Source organism: Tarenaya hassleriana, unplaced genomic scaffold, assembly GCF_000463585.1.
Source record: "Tarenaya hassleriana unplaced genomic scaffold, ASM46358v1 Cleome6, whole genome shotgun sequence".
Classification (NCBI taxonomy): domain Eukaryota; kingdom Viridiplantae; phylum Streptophyta; class Magnoliopsida; order Brassicales; family Cleomaceae; genus Tarenaya; species Tarenaya hassleriana.
Genome location: NW_010968505.1, coordinates 4,527,018 through 4,547,833, shown reverse-complemented (window position 1 = coordinate 4,547,833; position 20,816 = coordinate 4,527,018). Strand labels below are relative to the sequence as shown.

Here is a 20,816-nt window from a genome sequence, read left to right as displayed (position 1 = left end):
TGATTTTAAATTATTTATATAGTTGTTAATTTTTTTTATCAAAGTTAATAGTTGAAGGTTTTATAATGAATTTTAAGTAAAAAAAAATTTTGGTGTACATGAGATAGTTGAAAGATTTTTTTTGGATTTATCCCTTTTAGTTTTGGTTTTTGGTTTTTGGTTTTTTAAATGAGAAAATATAGTTTTTAGTTTTTAGTTAATTTTTGTATCATAATGATTTTCTAAATTTAAAAAAAATTATAAAAATTTGATTGTGAATTTTTTTTAGTTTTAAAAAATTAAAACTTCATCATTGATGACGTCATCCATCCCTCTCTCGGTTTGTTTAGGCACGCGCACACGCACGCACCTGAATTAGCGTGTGTGTATATTGATTAAACAACTCTACGGTTGATTTTCACGTTGCCTAATTTTTTTTTCTTCTTATTCTTACAAGTCAGACCAATTTGTTTTCTTCAACTAAATCATTACTATTTTATAATATTTGTTGCAATTTATCTCCAATCAAATATATATATATATACATAATTTATACTAAAAAATGGATTATGAACATATAACTGTATGTATATATAAGCAATCTTCATCATCCAAATATTTTTTCTGATATTAATACCAAATATGCTATATACACAAGAAGAAGAGACCTCAAAACGGCGTCGTAGTGAGCGATCTAGTGGCCCCTCCTTTTGGGGCCTTCGTTTCGTGGTACTTTATCCACTGTCACTTGCGACACAAGCAACGCTGCAGCTGCCCTCTCCGAATGAAACGGGTCGGGTAGGTCCCAATCTCCAAACGCTATTATGAAATCGCTCCTCAGCGTTTCGAAACGCCACATTTCCCTCAGCCCATCCTGTGCATGTATCCGTGCAGTGTTACAGAGATACCGCAGTATCAAACAGTATGAAAACCTAAATAAAGATTTGGATTGGATTTGTTTGGAACCTAGATATACCGGCCGGTTATTTCTCTAAACCGGATTGGTTTAGGCTCTAGGACCGGTTCCACGTCACACCTGAAATATTTAGAGTTTCTCTTTTATGTCTTCATCCATACGATTTCATCTTGTGTTTGATGTTGAGACCCAATCATAACGGTGTGACTTGGACCAACCCCATAACAACATATGTAATTTGTTCGGATTGTCAAACTTACAAATATTATTCATTTTTTTAATTGGAAAGTTTATTATACATATACATATATAATATACCCGTTATTACGTTAACGAGTATAAAATATTGGCCGACAATATCTTTGAAAAAAATTGTTTTTTTAGAGGTTTCTTTTATATAGGTTTAATTATTTTTCCAAATAATAAATAATTAATAATATAAATAATAAATGAATATATCATACAAAAAAATCATCAAATGTTACAATGATTTCAAATTCGTATAATTTTTTTAATTATAATAACTTAGTTATCGGAAATTCTATTATGGATGAGAACCAACATGCGTTTGTTGGTTATATTATATACCCAAAAAAACCTACGATTTCAATTTTATCAATTTCATGTAATTTTAGGGGTAAATTTCTATGGTTCCACGATTCCTCGCGAATATAAAATTGTCCGAACGCGACTCCGCTATGGATAAGGGGTTGGTAACATGATAATAATAAAAAATAACCTAAAAACAAGAACTTTAAACAATCGTCAACTTTATTATCGATTTTTTTTTCGTAACCGAGTGTTTTTGACCAAGACCCGAACTAATCTCGAGGTCGGAGGTATGTGATTTGAAGTATATATCCCTTCTCAAACTTGAGATTCTAACTCGGAGCGATACTGTGTTGAACTATATAAACATCATCTTAAGGTGAATTATTTCTCAATGGAAACAAAATGATCTATCCAACTAAAAGCATCCTTAAAACGGCTTGACAGATTTCCTGGTCGTAAACCATAAGATGCCCACCTCTCGGGACCTCGTGAAGCTTAACCCATGGCAGTTTCCGCGATATATAACGGTTAACACAAAGCGGACTAATCTTATCATCAAGGCCTTGCCATAAATGGACCGACCCTTCCTTACTAGGAAATGGATCATCCAACTCCGTGGGGTCAAACTCCCATTTCCCGTACGCGACCATGACGTCTCGATGTACGGATTCGTACTCCCCTTGCTGCCGAATCTTCTCCTGGGGGTCCAATATTGATAATCCGAAGGATTTATAATGGGGTTAAATTTAACCAGTATTATCATTTTTTATTATTTTGGATTTGACACCACTATTATTTCATCCTTGAATTCCAAAGGGCTCTACGTAAAACATTAGTTAGGTTTATGTGATATATAAACCGGTAAAATAAAGAATATTAATATCGAATTATGGGATATTGAAATTCCTATTAGTCTTGCTTTTATTTTACGTTGAAACGCTCTTATTTAATTTAATCAAAAATAGTGGAAGAGTCTGAGTGAAATTAATAATATTAAAAGTTTGATAAAAAATTTTAATATTTATAATAGAATGGCTAAAAAGCTCACGCACAAACTGAATCTAACATTCCAAAAAGAGAATGACTAAAAAGAACTAATTCGAATGAAAAATATTAGAACAATATAGTTTTCAACTGGCATAGATATTATTATAATTTTTTTGTGAATTTTCATATTTTTTTTTATTATTTTTGTGTTTGGATTTTTCAAATTCAGAAAACATATTTCTATTCAATTTCTATATCCGAATTTTAGTTTGTTTCGAATTCCCTTTTAACTTTCGGTTGTGTTTACGTTACTAAATGCACATTTTAATATTATATGTTTTACTTTTTAGGGCACGCTTAAATGAATGTCACCTCTACAAAAATTTCGGTTTCGGTCTAAACTTCCGGCTTTTTTTTTTCAAATTATGAACACTTTCTTTATTAATATCAATTAAAAAAAAAGGATTTAGCTTATACCTTGTGAGGGATTGGATTTTCCGACCAAATCTCCAAGAACTTCAAGTCAGCGGGAGTCAACATGTAAGTGTTTCCGGCCATCATACACGACCGAGTCAACCACTGTTGCTTCGTCCACCAATGGAACAGCCATGGAACATAGTGAGAAACTCTATAAGCCCATCGGTCTTGCAAGTTATACAACCTAAACCCTTCTCTCAATAGATCTCCCGGAACACGTTTCCACCAATAATTCACGACAGGAACCACCAACGAAGCTCCCGCCAGTCTACGAAAACCGAACCGAGATCTCAGATCGATGTTCGAAAACCTGTTGGATCGAATTTTGAAAAACGGTATAGAAGAAATGGAATTGAAAGAGCATTCATATATATAGGGTTTCTTAATAGATATGTGCCTGTGTGGGATGTATTTGATGCAAGAATAAACTGCGTAACACCCGAGTGATAGCCCGATGACGTGGAATTTCGGACCGACGTGTAATTTATCCGCGAGTTCTTGAACGTCGTATGCTTCGGTTTTGACAGAGCGTGAAGGGTAGGGATCGCTTTCTCCGTAGCCAGCTCGATCGTACTGTAGGATGTATATCTTGAACTCCTCGATAAGTTCCTTAAAAAAAATAACGATAACCGAACCGAACAAGATATGAAATCCGACAAGACATCATTCTTGAAGGTCTTCACATCATTCTTGAGAGAGAGAGGGGGAGAGATTGGGAATTACTTGAGAGATGGGTAGCTCGAGATCTTTTGAGCTATCAAAGCCATGGATGATGATGACTTTATGCTTAGATTCTTCTATGGAGACGCCGGTTTCTCTGTAGGATAAATGCCTTCCATCACCGAGTTTGATCCTCGGAGAAGTAATCGGAGGGCCGTCACCTACTCCACATACTCTTGACGGCGGCGGTTTAAATGGTCGGAAGGCGTACTCTATGATACCAAACGCAAACGCAGTCGCAACCGCTATTAGAAGCAGCACCATCCCCTTGAATGTCACGTGAGGCACGTCCCAAAGAGAGTCCATAGTTCCTGATCTCAAGCCAAATCAAGAAGAGGCGTTTAGTTCAATACACGAAATCTTGTTTTGCTCTATATATATTATATGGATTTGATTTTCTATATATATTGATATCAGATATCCATATAGACACCTGAACAAGAACTTGGTCGATTTATGCAACTGACGTATCATATTCTTATCTTATATAATATATAGGAGGTGTCGATATATATCCATAAGTTTCCACAAATTAAAGTTTGCCAAATAAAAAAAAAAGTTACTTGACATAATGACGGTGATCTATCAAGATCCAAGAGAGATGCTAAAATTCCCAAACAGGAAAGAAAAAACCATTCAGTAAGATCAGGCAACATGGAATTCTAGTAAAATTTTCTATGAACCCTAGAGAGAGAGAGAGAGAGAGAGAGAGACTGACGGCCGGGAGAAAACTTGCGACGCCGACGTCGGAAAATTTAGTGAGAGAGAGAGGAGCAAGCCTGCGGATATTTTGAGAGAGAGAGAGAGAGAGAGAGAGAGAGAGAGAGAGAGAGAGAGAGAGAATTTTGTAAGAGTTGGAAAATACATTTAATAGGAAAAAACGATCCATTTATTAATTGCTTTATCCACCTGATCCAATAAATTTCATTTTTTAAAAATTTGTTAAAAACATTCATTTATCATACCGCATCATCCGATACAAACAAAACATAAAATTTTTATAAAAAAATGTCTAAAAAAATCCATTGTTCTAATCAAATTCTCATATGCTATATAATCTTATATAATTATTTAAATTTATACTCGATAGTCGATATTCAAAATATATTAATTTTTAAATATATTTATAAAATGATTTCTCTCCTGTTATTTATTTAGCAAACTGTAATTTACACAACTCTTACACTTTAAGTTTAACCACAATAAATTAAACCGACCTAAACCGGCTTTATCCGACCAAAAGGGCCTTTAGCACATCTTCGCAATTCTTCTTCTCGAACATTAGAAAGTGTCCGAAACCCGAGACCTCGTGGTACTTTATCCATGGCAGCTTCTGCGATATATGCCGATTAACGACACGTGGAATTATTCGATCTTCGAGTCCCTGCCAAATATGGACCGACCCCTCCCCGGTCGGAAACGGGTTTTCCAACTCGGTCGGGTCGAATTCCCATTTTCCATATCCAGCTAGTACGTCTCGGTGCAACGATTCATGGTCGCCTTGTTGCCGAATTTTTTCCTGGGGGTCGGAAATCCAAAGTTAAGAGAATACATGGGTCTAATTGAAAAAACTAAACGCCCCTCAAGATTTTGGGCCCTATAAAAAAGGACGAACTAATTGAACCCTAATTAACTCTAAATTTATTTATTTTCTTCTTTCACTTTTCATAACTTTTTTTCAATAAATCAATAACAATTAGAAAAAACTCTAAAAAAATATCTTGAGTCAATTTTCACAAAACAAAACCTAAACTTTGTTTTTCATTAAATAAAACCATAATTTTATTTTTCAATCGAAAATAAACCCGAATTTTATAATTTTGTTTTTCAATCGAAAATAAATCCGAATTTTATAATCGTTGTCATTTTTAAACATAAATGCTGATATATTATACCGATATCTTAGGTGACAAATCAACACTTAGATCATATTTGACACGTCATCATCCATATATCCCGTGCATCAACTATAGATTTAAAAATGATAGTTTTTATAAAGTTATTTATTTATAAATCAAGAATCAAGTTTTATTTGATAAAACAAAATTTAGATTTTATTTTGTGAAAATTGACAAGTTCATTTGTTGAATTTTTTCTAACAATTATATGATTTTATATTGACATCAAAGGACATATCTATCTGATTTCGATATTTATAAAAAAAAATGGGCAAAAAGGGTATTTAGAATTACCATGCCAGGGCTCGGATTCGCCATCCATTGCCTAATGATGTCCATATCGTGGTCGCTGAAAATGGAAGTGTTCCCCGTGACGATACTCAGTGACGGGAAAAATTTCTGAGTCATCCACCAATAGAACAGACACGGAGCATGATGAGCCACTCGAAATGCCCACTGGTCCTGCCGTAGGAGCCGCTCGAACCCTTTTCTCGATATGCTCCGAGGCACACCAGTCCACCAGTAGTTCACGAACGGAACCACCATGGCAGCTCCGGCTAGCCTGTTGAACCGGAATCCAAACGTTAAAAGGATATAAGGGCATTATTGTGATTATGTAAATAATTTCAAAGATAATAAGAGTATAATAGACTAATACGGTAAACATGAGCGGTTTAAGGATGAACATTCAATCCAATCCGAATAACAAATAACCGTTATCCGAATTCGATATAAAACCAGAAAGGGTGTGGATTTTTTAAAACCGAATATAAAATTAACCGAAAAGACAAAAATTTCTTTGGAAAATAAACATTTTTGTCATTAGAAACTGAAACAGAACCCGAATACAACCGAACCGAAAACTGAAATGGACACTCCTAGTTAAAAGATGCATAAAGCTGGGAAACGGGATGGGAGAGTGAGGCCATGCCTGTGTGGAATGTATTTGAGGCAACTGTAAACCGGGTATGCCCCGAGGGATATCCCGAGAAGGTAGAACTTTGACCCGATCTGTAACTTGTCGGCTAGTTCTCGGATATCATATGCTTCCGTTTTCACGGAACGAGAAGGGTACGGATCACTTTCTCCGTATCCAGCTCTATCGAAGTACAAGAAATATATCATATATTCGTCGATAAGTTCCTGAAAAAAAAGAAATCATAACAAATTCACAACGGGAAACTGAAAAGGATCAGAACAGAACCGACCAAGACTGCTTATTCTTCCTACAAACATATACTTCGGTACCCAACAAGACAAGGCTGATGCGGTTTCGTATGTTCTTCATCAAGACATTGTTGGCACATTGTCAGATGCTAAGTCTGATTTCTTGTACTAAAAACAGAGTCTCGTTACAAGAAAAGACAAAAAAGGGGGTAATGGGGGTACCTGGGGGATGGGTAATTCAACGTCTTTGGAGCTGTTGAAGCCATGGACAACGATGATCTTATACTTGGCCTCGTCTTTCGGGACACCCACTTCTCTATAGGCCAAATGCCTACCATCTCCGAGCTTGATTCTTGGAGAGGTAACCCGAGGACCGTCGTGGGCTCCGCAGATTCGCGGGGGCGGCGGTTTCAGTGACCGGTAAACGTACCCTATCAGGCAAACTGCGACTGCAACCGTTACAGGAAGCAACATCATCATCACCTGGAAACGTATAAATCAGTATAGCTTCTACTGCAAGGCTCCCCTCCTTTAACGATGTTAGGGTTTAAGAAAAATTAAAAGGGCACGATCTTGATCGGATCCAAATCTGTTTTTAACATTGAACCCATTGCTGGATTCAAGAATCGAAGTGGTAAAACCATAATCTCTACTGAAAAATGATCTTGGAAAGCATACGCAAGTACACAAGCGCACATATATACGAATGTCTAAATACATTCAGAAGACAACGTTAGCTCAAATGAAACAACACTTTCTTTCCGTCTGAAACAAATTTGTGCCCATCAAATTTAGAAACCTTAGGATCTCAACCAAAGACATGGTTTGATCCAGAACCTCGGAAATCAAAAGTTCAAGAAAGCTTGAAACAGATCAAAGAATGAAGTGAAAATCCCAACGGCGAGAGAGAGAGCGCACCTCGGAGAAGTGAACAAGATCAGATCCTTCTGATTCTTTCTCGGGTAACGCTTCAGCTGAAGCTACTGATCATGCTTATAATTGGATTCTACAGTCAGAGAGAGAGAGAGAGAGAGAGAGAGAGAGAGAGAGAGACAAATGCCTGTCACATATGAGACCGGGTAGATACGTCGTCGGATTCTGATCCACTTGTCTCTACTGAACAGGGACAGTCACGTGACGTGTTGTCGCCTTTTTGTTGGGTTTCAAGAACATGATTCCCACTCTCACTTTCTGAATTATTGAAAAAATATTTTATATAAATTCTATTAGTGTTTACATATCCAACCATATTGAAAACATTATTTACACAAGCAACAAAAAAAATAGTAAAAAAATTCCCTAAACCATTGAGAGGGGTTAAATAGAACCAATAATAATAAAATGAACTCAAAAGTGAAATCATCTATATAAAAATTTGATTCTCTTATCTAAATATCTTTAGCTAATTGACTATATATATATATATAATCGTAGAAATTCGTCGGTAGAATCTTAGAGTAGAAAAACTAATACGGAAGATAGATATATATAATTTTAGTGACTTAGAAATTCTATATAAAGTACAGGAATATTCCTCATCTTCATCTAAAAACAAACTCCAATGTTACACCACCAAAAGCTTCCAAAGGGAATTTCAAACGCCAATGCAAAAAAATATCAACACCGTTTCTTTCACAACATGAAGGGTAAGAACAATGCAGAGCAATCTACATTTAAGAAGCAAATGAAGCTTGGACACAGATTATTAAGAACTAATATGGAGCCAAGAACTTCACACCATCCATGAATGAAACAACAACGAAATAACATAACGAAGGAAGGCAAATAATCTCATAGAAACCCAAGAAGAGAAATTTTGTCTAAACACCTTTAGTAAGCAGCAAGAGATTGAAGAATTCACACAAGTATGGATGAATAATGTTCCTCAAATGAAAAAGTAGAACACAGAGCAATCACAAGCAGTAAATGAAGTCAAGACACAACAACAGAACCGAATAATGCAGATACTTGTGGTATTATAACACATACCTTTATTCCAAGTTTAGTTTAAACACAACAAGAAACATGTGCAAGACCCTTGCAAAATCTAATTGGTACGGAATGGAAGAAAACAAAACCATATACTAAACATTTACTTGATATGACAACATACATTTGGTAAGGAAGACAATAAGTGAGACACATTCATGGAACCAATTCGTAACAGGGCATTTTAGCGAAAGCGGGTTCAGAAAAAATCTGCCTGCCTGTTAACTCCCCGACCCATCTAGAATTATTATCCACACCAAATAAGGCTAACGTTATCCAAAGATCATGGTAGTTTTACACCATTAAGAGATCTTATCATCCTAATGATCTAGGTAGTTAAATGACTTGAGCAATCTATGTCCTCCAGAAACCTCAGTCTAAGACACTTGGGAGTCATCTAAAGCTCCTGATTCCTTTGGATTTCTGGTCCTAATCAATGTTTGATGTCAACAAATGCAAAAACACAGAATCAACACCACGTTCAAGTAAACAACGCAGATACTTTATCATCTTCTTCATCAATGGTGAATTGAGTCCTAACACTAGATCGAGGGAACACAAGCCTCTTAGCCTTCAATCCCAAAATTTACCCTTAAACCCTATTTCCTCTAAATGGGGAATCCAGAAATCAGAAGAGGAAAAAAAGAAATCTACTTTCCGACTTGTATCCTAATGCAAACACAGCTCCAACACCTCGTTCAAGTAAACAATGCGTACACTTTATCATCTTCTCCATCAGTGATGAATTGAGTACTAACACCAGACAACACAAGCTTGATTTCTAGGCCAAACCCTCCATCCCAAAATTTACCTTTAAACCCCAATTTCTCTAAATGGGGAATCCAGAAATCAGAAGAATTTCTACATTCCGACTAGTGTACTTCAACACCTCCTTCAAGTAAACAGTGCATACTACTTTATCATCTTCTTCATCAAGGATGAATTGGGCCCTAACACTAGACCGGGGGAACACAAGCTTGATTTCTGGGCTAAACTCTCTTAGCCTTCAATCCCAAATTTACCCTTAAACCCTAATTGCTCTAAATGGGGAATCCAGAAATCAGAACAATTTCTACTTTCCCACTAGTTTACCTAACCCGGAGGACCGAGATTATCGCAAACAGAAGAATCAGGTAGTGAGGCTGAGAGAAAAGACCACCGAAAACCTAGAGCCGGCTTCAAATCCGGAGAGAAACAGCGACGTCGCATATCGGGTTCGCAAAACCTAACTCGGTTCTCCACAGATTCTGCCAACATTGAAGCTGAGAAAATGACAATACAAGAGCCCAGAACTTCTGCCTTCGAATAAGAACAGCGAGCGCGAGCGAGTACAGAGGAAGAGAATTGTATCTGAAGCTGTAAAACTAGATAAAATATCAATTTATTTTTATTTTTATTTTTATTTTTATCTAAATTTAGGAAAAAAAACAATTTTTACTACAAACTGTATTATCTAACTATTTTGTAGATTATATTTAGAAATTTGATGTCTTTTCATTTTATAACTGTTCTGAAATTATACTTTTTAAATAAATAGTCAATTTGTTTTTATAATATATGATCTCGTTGAAAACTACGTAAAATTTGAAAAATAATTTACAAATACTCGGCATAACAATTTCCATTAAAAATGCCATGAGTTATTGTATTTTTATTAAAAAAAAAGAACCTGAAAAGACAAAAAAAAACAGAAGAAAACTGACGCGACATGTAAAAGATGAAAGTTGACTTGCATGCAGAGATCAAGGCATAAACCCGATTGCTCGAACCAACCACTTGTCGAAGGCTAAAGCCCATTCACGTGGCAGCACCCACGTGCTCGGGAAACACATGTCCTGTCTTGGAGAAGACACAGCAGCATTCTCGTTGCACCGTTACTGAACGCTTCGTCTTCTATATCCTTCTTTCGTTCTTGTCTGAGAATCATCTCAAAAGCTTCGAAGAAAACAAGCTTTGTTCCTCCATTGGCAAGAGCTCTGCTTTATCGTCAGATTCGCCCACGAAGAACCAATATGAAGGTTGAGTTATTCCTTAGTTTCTGTAATGAGAAATCAGAAATGTTCTGATTATTTTTGTTTTCAGATTGATATATTTGATATTTCTGCATTTGAATCGCGTTTAAGAACAGATTTATCCATCGCTTGAATCAAAAAGTTCGATCTATATATACTGTCTTAATCTTGCTATAAACTATCCTCAAGACATTTGAATATCAGAACAACTGATGTTGAAGAAAGGTATATACAGATGTATGTATATATATGTATGTACACGTGTATATACGTGCAAGAACATTTACTGTTAGTTCTTGTTTTCGGAATCTTGTTTGTTGGGTTGAGACATGTTTGTTTTTTGGTGATGAAATTCATGAAAGGTGCATGACACAAGGTCTCATGCTCACATGTCATCCGACGATAAGGTATTCAAAAAAAAAAAGATTCTTATTTGTTAATCATTTTTGTGTAATTAATCTAAGATTATGATATATATATGCATATATATATATATATTTGTATGATTGTATCATCAGAAGGTGATGGCGAGGAAGCACAAAGCGGAAGGGAAGCTTCCAGAATCCGACCACTCGCCGAAGAAGGCAAAGCCGGAGAACGGAAACGGCGCCGGAGATTCCGCCGCCGTGTCGGAGTTCAAAGAATTCTGCGAAGCTGTGAAGGCGAATCTATCCGTTGAGCAGATGAAACAAGTTCTTGAATCCAACGGTCAGGATTCTTCCGGTACACACGACGAAGTAATATCTCGATGGTCAGTTTTCGTTTCCTACCAATCAAATCTAAATCACATGTCTGATTCTTGCATCGCGTTCATAGTTAGTTATCGATCTCTGGAAATTTCTTGAACACAGCCAAGATTTGCTCTTCTATGGAGCATTAGAGAAGTGTCCTGTGTGTGGAAACGATGTGTACTGTGACAATAAGCGCTACTTCTGCAAATCGGATATAAGCGAATGGTGCAGTTGCGTGTTCAGCACGAAATCTCCCCCGAGGAAAGAAGATTCAATCAAAATCCCCGATTCCGTGCTGAATTCCGCTGTTTCCGATGTAAGTAATCTGTCTGAAGCGCCCGAAATCCGTTGATTCGTGTTTGTTGATGCCTATTTTCTGGTGCAGATGATCAAGAAACGCCAGGATCCGAGCCGGCGGCCGAAACGGGAACTGAGGGCTGCTGATAAACCCTTTTCGGGAAAGATGGTTTCTCTCATGGGACGTCTCACGAGAACACATGTACGTTTCCGCTAATCTTCGGGATTCTTTCTGTCTCATGGTTATACATTTCGATAAGAGCTAATTAGAATCGAACATTTCAGCAATACTGGAAGAAAAAGATCGAAAGGCATGGCGGAAAAGTGACCAACTCTATTCAAGGTACAAGAAGAACCGGATTCCTTCCTCTCGAAGAAACGGAGTCACAGGATTTCTCGTCTTCTAATTTACCCGTTTCTGTAACAGGTGTGACTTGTCTGGTCGTTTCGCCTGCGGAAAGAGAGCGAGGAGGCTCGCCCAAGTTGGTGGAAGCAATGTACGTGGAAAAAATGAACTTTTTTTTTTCATTAGAAGCGTTTTCTCGATAAGTATCGATTTGCTGTCTCGTAATAGGGAACGGAATATTCCGGTTGTGAGTGAGGCGTGGTTGATCGATAGCATAGAGAAACAGGAAGTGCAACCTCTCGAGGCATATGATGTGGTTAGCGATCTCTCGGTTGCAGGGAAAGGAATTCCCTGGGACAAGCAAGATTCGAGCCAGGAAGCTCTGGAATTGTTATCAGGAGAGGTATCTAGTCATCTTTGAATTGAGACCTAAACGATTCTGTCGTGATTGCGACGGTTTTATTGATTCGATATTTTTCTTGATGTCCAGCTGAAAATGTACGGAAAGAGGGCAGTATACAAAGACACTCGGCTTCGAGAAAGAGGAGGAAAGATTCTCGAGAAAGATGGGCTTTTGTACAACTGCGCGTTCTCCATTTGCGACTTGGGAAAAGGGCGTAACGAGTATGATTCAGGCTAAGTCATTTTCTTGTTCTCGGCTTTTTTTTCCTCTGTCCGGGTTCATGACGGTAGTTCGTTTATCACTTTCGGGCAGATATTGTATTATGCAACTCATAACGGTGCCGGAGAGTAACCTGAATTTGTACTTCAAGAGAGGAAAAGTAGGAGACGACCCCAACGCTGAAGAGCGGCTCGAGGAATGGGAAGACACTGAGGCTGCGATCAGAGAGTTCTCGAGGCTTTTCGAGGAAGTAACGGGAAATGAATTCGAGCCTTGGGAACGGGAGAAGAAGATTCAGAAGAAGCCGCATAAATTTTTCCCTATTGACATGGTTTGGAAAAAACGTTTGCGCTTTCTTGCAGCTTAATGGAAACCGAAAGAAGGTTTTAATTTTTCGCACTCTCGGCTTTTGTAGGACGACGGGGTTGAGGTGAGACACGGGGCTCTCGGTCTTAGGCAGCTCGGTGTTGCGGCTGCTCATTGCAAGCTCGATTCATTCGTTGCGAACTTCATGAAAGTGATATGTAGTCAAGAGATCTACAAGTAATGTTTTTTCAGGCATTCTCGATTTCTGTCCGAGACACTGTTGTTCTGTCACGATGACTTGGGTTCTATGTTCTGTAGGTATGCGTTAATGGAGTTAGGATTGGATCCACCTGATCTTCCTATAGGAATGGTGACCGATCTCCACTTGAAACGATGTAGCGATACCGATGTTCTCCGTTTATATTTACTTGTATCTTTGTTTTGCGGGTAGCTGGTACGTGACTCGTGGCTCGGTTTCCTGCAGGTGAGGAGGTGTTGCTCGAGTTTATCGAGAAGTTCAAAACGACGACAGAAACGGGTCAAAAGGCCACGGCCTTGTGGGCGGATTTTAGTTCGCGGTGGTTCAGTCTTTTGCATGTGACGAGGCCGATGATCTTACACGACTTCCATGAACTTGCAGAGCATGTAAGTTTTGTTTGGTTCTTTCTCTGGTTATTACAAGTTTCCGGAAATGTGAATTGATGTGTTCAAATATTGCAGGGGGCAGCCGTGTTCGAGACTGTACGGGATATTAACGTGGCTTCTCGTGTCATTGGGGACATGGGTGCGGATACTCTTGACGACCCGTTATCCGATCGGTACAATAAACTCGGCTGCAAAATTTCCGTGGTGGACAAAGAATCCGAAGACTATAAGATGATTGTGAAGTACTTGGAGACAACGTATGAGCCTGTCCGAGTGGCTGATGTTGTAAGATCCTTTCACTGTTTTCCCATAAACACAAACCCAAGCCAGAGGAAAACTGAAACTGAGATGTTTAATATCATTTTCTTGTTTCAGGAGTATGGTGTCTCGGTCGAGAACATTTTTTCCGTTGAGTCGGACGCTATGCCGTCGTTGGATGAAATCAAGAAGCTTCCGAACAAGGTTCTCTTGTGGTGTGGTAAGAGAGCGATAAACCGCTGAAGTGACTGTCTATAGCTTGGGTTTTTCTTCGACGGGATGAATAACCTCGATGATGTTCCTGTTCTTTGATTCGTAGGATCTCGAAGCTCGAATCTACTAAGACACGTCTACAAAGGATTCTTACCGGCTGTCTGTTCTCTCCCCGTCCCGGGTTACATGGTAACGAGACTTGCTCTGTTTGTCCTTGGGCAATTTCAGTGTCTGAACTGAGAAAGATTCTTGTTTTTTTTTTCAGTTCGGGAAAGCGATAGTTTGTTCCGACGCTGCAGCCGAAGCTGCAAGGTATGGCTTTACTGCGGTTGACAGACCAGAAGGGTTCCTCATCCTGGCCGTGGCATCGCTCGGAGAGAAAATAACGGAACTCACCAGTCCGCCTGAGGTACAAAGGGCTTATACCGGGAAACTCTTTGCTTGCGCGAGAAGGCATCCGGTTTGATTTACGGCATGGTTTCTTGCAGGACACGAAATCGTTGGAAGAGAAAAAGATGGGAGTGAAAGGGTTAGGGAGGAAGAAGACGGAAGAATCCACACACTTTGTCTGGGGAGACGACATCAAAGTACCGTGTGGTCGGTTAGTTCCTTCGGAACACAAAGACAGTCCTCTCGAGTTCAACGAGTACGCAGTCTACGACCCGAAACAGGTATCGAAACATCCCCCTTCTTTCGCGAAAACAGGGTTTTGGATAGGGCAATTGTTGGATCTTGTTTCTTGACACAGACGAGCATAAGGTTCTTGGTGGGAGTGAAGTACGAGGAAAAGCGAGCCGAATACGTAGACGTCGAGCCACAGTAGCTGTGGGAAAGATCATACGGACGATGAAGAATCGAAGGACAGAGAACAGAGATGTTCGATTTTTGGTTTGGTCGGAGAAAAAGCCACTTTGATCGTTTTCTGATGAACCGCTGTCATGTCTTTTGGTTGGTCTCTTGGGTTTTTTTTTTTTTGGTCTGTGGAAAGGAAAATTGGAAAGCTTTTGCTCAGACACGTCAATGGCTTCTTCTTCTTCGTGTCGCCTGGTTTTTTTTTTTTTTTTTTTTTTTTTTTGGCTTTGTGTATATAAAGGTCAGACTGTACTTTTCTGTACCTCCCTCACGGTTTTTTTTAAGAAAAAACAAAGAAACAAGTTCAGGGAAAAAAATCTGATTTTCCGAATTCAACCGGATTTAACCATATTGTAAACCAAGAAGACCGGTTAATGTACAATCTGTAATTTAAAATTAATATTATTTTATATTTTTGTCACGTATTTTCTCTCTTTTTTTATTGGGTACCGATAGCCACCCCTAAATAAATTATACAGTTAGTGACTTGACTAGACCTATCATTTTTTTCTTTCTTTTTATTTAATATCTTACATAAAACATATCGATAGAATATTTCACATTTTACATACCATTATCTAAACACACGTTTTCCGTACAAGGTTATATACAAATAAAATCTTACTCGTTTCGTAAGATATAATTATTTTAAAACTTGATACAAAATATTTAATTAAAGTTATAAGTAAATTATAACCAGATAAAAATTTAGTTTGGTCGGTTCAATTATAATAGTAGATGATACCAAAAAAAAAATTATTGAAGAAAAAATTTAAAAAACCTCACTTTAGTTATATATCACAACTATAAAACAATCTCATTATACTAATTTTTCTATAGATATAATATATACTACATATTAATAGGTGATACACTGATATATAAGTGCAAAACGATTATATTCAGTTTATTCATTTACAATTAATTCAAATGCGATTTATTTGGTCTAACATTAATTCGGATTCACTTATTTTGGATTTCAAAAAATTATAAACAAACGGTTATTTAATTTGAAACAGTTCGATTCGATTCAGAGTCGTCTCAATATTTGTCAAAGCTATATAAATTATACAACATTATATTAAGAAAAAATACAAATTTATATAATAAAAATATTATTATTAAAAATATTCAATAAAAATATAAATTTATATACTAATAAAATTAATAATAAAATTATGTAACGATTTTAAAAATTATTATTTTTATAATAAATTTTTTAACGTTTTTATATATTAATGATAAAATAATATTTTTTGTAAAAAACTATAAATTTAGGTGCTTATCATAAATATAATTCATTTTCAATTTTTCAATAAATCTTTTAATTATTATAGATATAATTCAAGAATTATAAAATCTATTTAGTCTTAAATTCAAACTAATATAATAATATGTATAATATTATGTTTATTTATTAAATAATATAATGTATTGTAATTATATCTAAAAAATTGTTTGGAATAATGATTTTTTTAAAAGTAAATGTTGAGTTGAAAGGATATTTTCTTCAAAATTAGATTTGTTTTGTTTTATTATAATAATGTATACTTAATAGTAAAAACTATTTTTAAGAATTTTAAATTTATGGGGCCTATTTCCATTACACCGTTTGGACTTAGACGGAGTGTGGTTGCCATTCCTTTTCAATTAGAGTACTGATTTCCCTCATTTTCAATGAATTAGTTTTTTAAATTAAAGAAACGTACTAGTTTCCCCCATTTTCAATGAATTAGAGTAATACTATCATCAAAGTGAGTTTAATTAATTTGGACAAAATCAAATTTTAATTTTTTACCAAAAAACTGATTGAATTCAAACGGTGACGAAAGACACTCGCATAACATCACCAAACTTACTACAGGATACTAAGTCATCTCCCATATCATTGAATAAAAAATAAAGTAAAATATTTATAATAAATTTTAGAAAATGATAATATATAAAACCAATCCAAACATACGATAATATTCTTAAATCTCGAACATCACTAAAAAAACAAGGAAATGGTGACGCAAAAAAATCGTCACCAATTGCACCGTCACCATTTACGATTTCGTCACCAAGGCCATTTCATGCATAACACGACTAAAAGGATTAGCTCCCGATGTATACATGCCCTCCGGCATTAGGAACCATTTCAGTTTTTCGACTCTGAGACACTCGCTGACTTTTCTCTTTGGCAGCTGGGGAAGCCCAATGCTCCACCATTCGATCTCAATGATCTTTTTCGATCCAATAAGGAAGATCCATATAGGGTTCAGAAAACCATTTTTGTTTGAGTTTATAGACTATGGCTTTCACTAATCGAATTACAACCTCCTTCCACTTGTGTCGAACAAGTGCATCATGCTCAGGATCCCAACGCCATTGTTGCTATATAAATTTTTTTATAAAATATAAATTACATAATAAAATCAATTTCAATTTTATAAGTATTTATAAATATAAAAAACTTACCACAAAACTTAACCACCAAGAATCTTTGGTACATTGTGGGATCGTACTCCAATTAAGATAAGCACCTTTAAAATTTTGTTTGATGAATTTTGATAAATTGGTGGTTATCTCAACATCAACACCAAACCTAAAAAATATTAAAAAAATTTTAATTAAAATTTTATATTTAAACAAAATATTTAAAGTAAACATATTAAAATTTAAATTACTATTTTGTCCCCGGATTTTTTATCGGATCCAGTTTCGGTAACAAATTTCTTGCAAGATATCTAATACCTCAGCCACGTTATCAATTGTAACCTGCATTGGTGGTTGCGGTTGAGATTCGGCCATATCAATTGAGGGAGATCTCTGATGTTGAGATCTTTCTCCTGAGATGGAAATGTATCTTGAACCATCTCAATATATGAATTTGGCTGATCATAGACATCAGTATTTCTCACGGATATATTCTCATCAGAAATTTAAAACGTCTCACCATGATAAACCCAGACGTAATAGTTAGAGATAAAACTTTTTTTCCATAGATGTCTCATGACAACTTCTGGAACTTCTTCTCTCTCGTTTTTACATCTTTGGCACGGACAATATATATTTTCTCTCTCAAGGAAAATATGTTGATTTGTTGTAAACTTCAAAAAATTGGTCAACTCTTCTTCGTAATGCATAGATACATTACCCGTAGAAGGATTTACTCTTTCGTACATCCATTTTCTTGAGTAATAAATATTGTTATTACTCGACGCCATTTTTTGAGTTTTTTCTTCGAGTGCAAGAGTGTATGAGCTCGCGGTGCGGTATAAAGAAAATAAAGTGACGTAATTTCGTCACTAAAATAACAAATAGTGACGCAATTGTATCACCAAAAAAGAAAATTGTAACGCAATTGACGCAATTTCGTCACCAAAATAATAGTGACGAAATTGTATCAGTAAAGGCGAATGACGCAATTGCATCACCAAATAGTAACGAAAGGGTGACGAAAGGGTGACGAAATTTCCGCGCGTCATTTGGCGACGCATTTTACATCATAACTGCGTCACCAAATGGTGACGCAGGGTTTTTCGTCACCAGATCGTCACTAAATAGTGACGATTTGGTGACGCTTATGTTGCGTCACTATTTGCGTCACCAAATCGTCACTATTGCATCACCCTTTTAGTTTGCGTCACCCTTTTCGTGTTTCCTTGTAGTGCATTAGCATATACATTTAAAATTTATGATATTGTAAACCCAATTGTGCACAAATTAGAAAAATCGAGATTTTGTATAGAGCTATTTAATCAAGTTTTCACAAAATTACTTTTCCTAAAAATTTAGAAAGTCATTTTAGTGGAAAAATTATAGGCCTTGAATGGAGAGAGCTTTTAGAGTTTTTAGATTTTAAAAATTCAAAAAATTACCAATCAAGTTTTTTAAATTTGGTTTTCATAAAAATTAGGAAAACTACTTTATAGAAAAAAATGAATTAAAAATTAAAAGCTACATTTTTTTTGGATTTACAAATCTATAAAAACCAAAAGCCAAAAACCAAAAACCAAAAACTAAGCCTTGAATGGTGGGAGTTTTTGAAGTTTTTAGAATCCAAAAACCAAAAAAAACAACATTCAAGTTTTTACAAAATTATTTTTCCTAAAAACTTGGAAAACCATTTTAGTGAAAAAATCAATGAAAAACCAAAAGCTACTTTTTTTGAGTTTTCAAATATTATAAAATCCAAAACCCAAAAACAAAAAAATAAAAACCAAAATCCAAAAACTAAAACCAAAAACCCAAAATAAAAGCCATCTCCATTCAAAATCCAAAAACTCAAAATAAAAACTTCATCCATTCAACACCTAAAGAAAAATCAAAAGCTATTTTTTTTAGTTTTCAAACATTATAGAATCCAAAAGCTATAAACCAAAAACTAAAAACCAAAATCCAAAAACTAAGGTTTGAATGGGGATGAGTTTTATTTTAGGTTTTTAGTTTTAGTTTTTTATTTTTGGCTTTTGGATTATATAATATTTGAAAACTAAAAAAAAGTAGCTTTTGATTTTTCTTTGATTTTTCCACTAAAATGGCTTTCCAAATTTTTACGAAAAATAATTTTGTGAAAACTTGAATGATAATTTTTTGGGTTTTTAGATTCTAAAAACTTCAACCATTCAAGGGCTAAAAACTAAAAATCCAAAATAAAACGCATTCCCATTCAAAGCCATATTTGAAAAGTATAAAAAAAGTAGCTTTTGTTTTTTTTTCTATTAAAATGGCTTTCTAAGATTTTAGAAAAAATAATTTTGTGAAAATTTGAATGATAGTTTTTTGGGTTTTTGGATTCTAAAAACTCTCAAAATTACAACCATTCAACACCTAGACTACAACCATTCAACACCTAAGCAAAATTGTGGATGCGTCTTTTTTGAAATTTAAACCTTCGTGCTCGTTTTCACCAAAGCCGTTTGTCCGAAATGGAAGTCAAAAGCTTGCGAGTGGCAAAGGAAGTATGAAAGACTCTCTCTGCTCACTTCGGTTCAACCTTATAAATAACCCTTCCATTAGGTATTCACTCTCCTAAAATCTCTCTCTCTCTCTCTCTCTCTCTCTCTCTCTCTCGTTATGTCGTCTTCAATGGAGGCAGGAAGTGTTCTTCAGTTCCTCGAGGACAAATCCATCTTGGTCACTGGAGCAACTGGGTTCCTTGCCAAGAGTACCCTCTCTCTCTCTCTCTAGAACGATATGTATAAGCATATCTCTTTTCGTGTTTGTTTATATTATATATATATACATATATATATATATATATATATATGCTTTTATGAGAACGCGTACATCTACATGCAAACCCTAGATCTATACAGGTAGCTACAACATATATGCGCGTGTATGCATTCAACTATATAACATATGCATATGCTCGTATGCGTTTTATATATGTACGTGTAGTTTTCTAGGATCTATACATCATACCTTGCATTTTTTTCTTTTTCTTTTTCAATACAAACATGCCATGCCATGTTTTGGTGTATATACAAAATAAACATATATTAATTTCAAGTTATTCATAATACTGCAGTTTTTGCGGAGAAGTTATTGAGGGTTTCACCCAACATAAAGAAACTATATCTTCTCGTGAGAGCATCAGATGAAAAATTCGCCACTCAGAGATTCAGCGACGAGGTATATCTATAATTTCGGCCTACTTATACAAAATTGTAACCAATTAAATGAAATAATATATCTATAATTTCATCCAAAAACCGAATTTTATTCCCTCGAGCTTGCCCAACGTATTTAATAACTCCTGTTGTTAAATGTTCGTTTTGCCCTTCTTCTAAAACACCCTCTCAACTTAAAACGCTGCGTTTTCTTCTCTCCCGGTACACGTCCCCTCTGGCCTCTTCCGA

At 35.9% G+C, this 20,816-nt stretch overlaps 4 protein-coding genes across 7 annotated transcripts in view; 2 read left to right on the top strand and 2 right to left on the bottom strand.

Moving 5' to 3' along the window:
• Positions 1-1,711: 1,711 nt before the first annotated feature.
• LOC104799549 lies at positions 1,712-4,446 on the bottom strand. The gene is made up of 5 exons (XM_010522130.1): positions 4,350-4,446; positions 3,635-3,942; positions 3,309-3,520; positions 2,912-3,179; positions 1,712-2,145 (listed from the first exon to the last, which is right to left on the bottom strand). The coding sequence occupies exons 2-5, from the start codon at positions 3,935-3,937 to the stop codon at positions 1,855-1,857; spliced, it is 1,074 nt and encodes a 357-aa protein (XP_010520432.1). The 5' UTR covers positions 3,938-3,942; positions 4,350-4,446; the 3' UTR covers positions 1,712-1,854.
• A 306-nt stretch (positions 4,447-4,752) lies between these two features.
• Positions 4,753-10,018, bottom strand: LOC104799547. 2 transcript variants are annotated; one of them, XM_010522129.1, is made up of 6 exons: positions 9,778-10,018; positions 7,615-7,887; positions 6,919-7,179; positions 6,461-6,672; positions 5,824-6,091; positions 4,753-5,150 (listed from the first exon to the last, which is right to left on the bottom strand). In XM_010522129.1, exons 3-6 carry the CDS (start codon positions 7,174-7,176, stop codon positions 4,860-4,862), a joined length of 1,029 nt encoding a protein of 342 aa, XP_010520431.1. In that variant the 5' UTR covers positions 7,177-7,179; positions 7,615-7,887; positions 9,778-10,018; the 3' UTR covers positions 4,753-4,859. The 2 variants fall into 2 exon arrangements, with proteins under 2 accessions (XP_010520431.1, XP_010520430.1); XM_010522128.1 differs by having other exon boundaries at positions 7,615-10,018.
• Positions 10,019-10,597: 579 nt separating this feature from the next.
• LOC104799546 (poly [ADP-ribose] polymerase 3) lies at positions 10,598-15,298 on the top strand. 3 transcript variants are annotated; one of them, XM_010522126.1, is made up of 19 exons: positions 10,598-10,703; positions 11,060-11,104; positions 11,219-11,448; positions 11,549-11,744; positions 11,814-11,927; positions 12,011-12,068; positions 12,153-12,222; positions 12,300-12,474; positions 12,562-12,695; positions 12,787-13,024; positions 13,109-13,236; positions 13,318-13,394; positions 13,484-13,644; positions 13,720-13,929; positions 14,020-14,122; positions 14,222-14,304; positions 14,381-14,524; positions 14,604-14,786; positions 14,864-15,298. In XM_010522126.1, the coding sequence occupies exons 1-19, from the start codon at positions 10,698-10,700 to the stop codon at positions 14,936-14,938; spliced, it is 2,430 nt and encodes an 809-aa protein (XP_010520428.1). In that variant the 5' UTR covers positions 10,598-10,697; the 3' UTR covers positions 14,939-15,298. The 3 variants fall into 3 exon arrangements, with proteins under 3 accessions (XP_010520428.1, XP_010520427.1, XP_010520429.1); XM_010522125.1 differs by having other exon boundaries at positions 11,216-11,448; XM_010522127.1 differs by lacking the exon at positions 11,060-11,104 and having other exon boundaries at positions 10,628-10,703; positions 11,216-11,448.
• Positions 15,299-19,987: 4,689 nt separating this feature from the next.
• The window catches only part of LOC104799545 (fatty acyl-CoA reductase 3-like), a 3,939-nt gene continuing 3,110 nt past the window's right edge, over positions 19,988-20,816 (top strand). The window contains exons 1-2 of the mRNA XM_010522124.2: positions 19,988-20,119; positions 20,486-20,589. Coding sequence (XP_010520426.1) covers positions 20,029-20,119; positions 20,486-20,589 — 195 coding nt within the window. The 5' untranslated portion in view covers positions 19,988-20,028. The remainder of the gene's footprint in view (positions 20,120-20,485; positions 20,590-20,816) is intronic.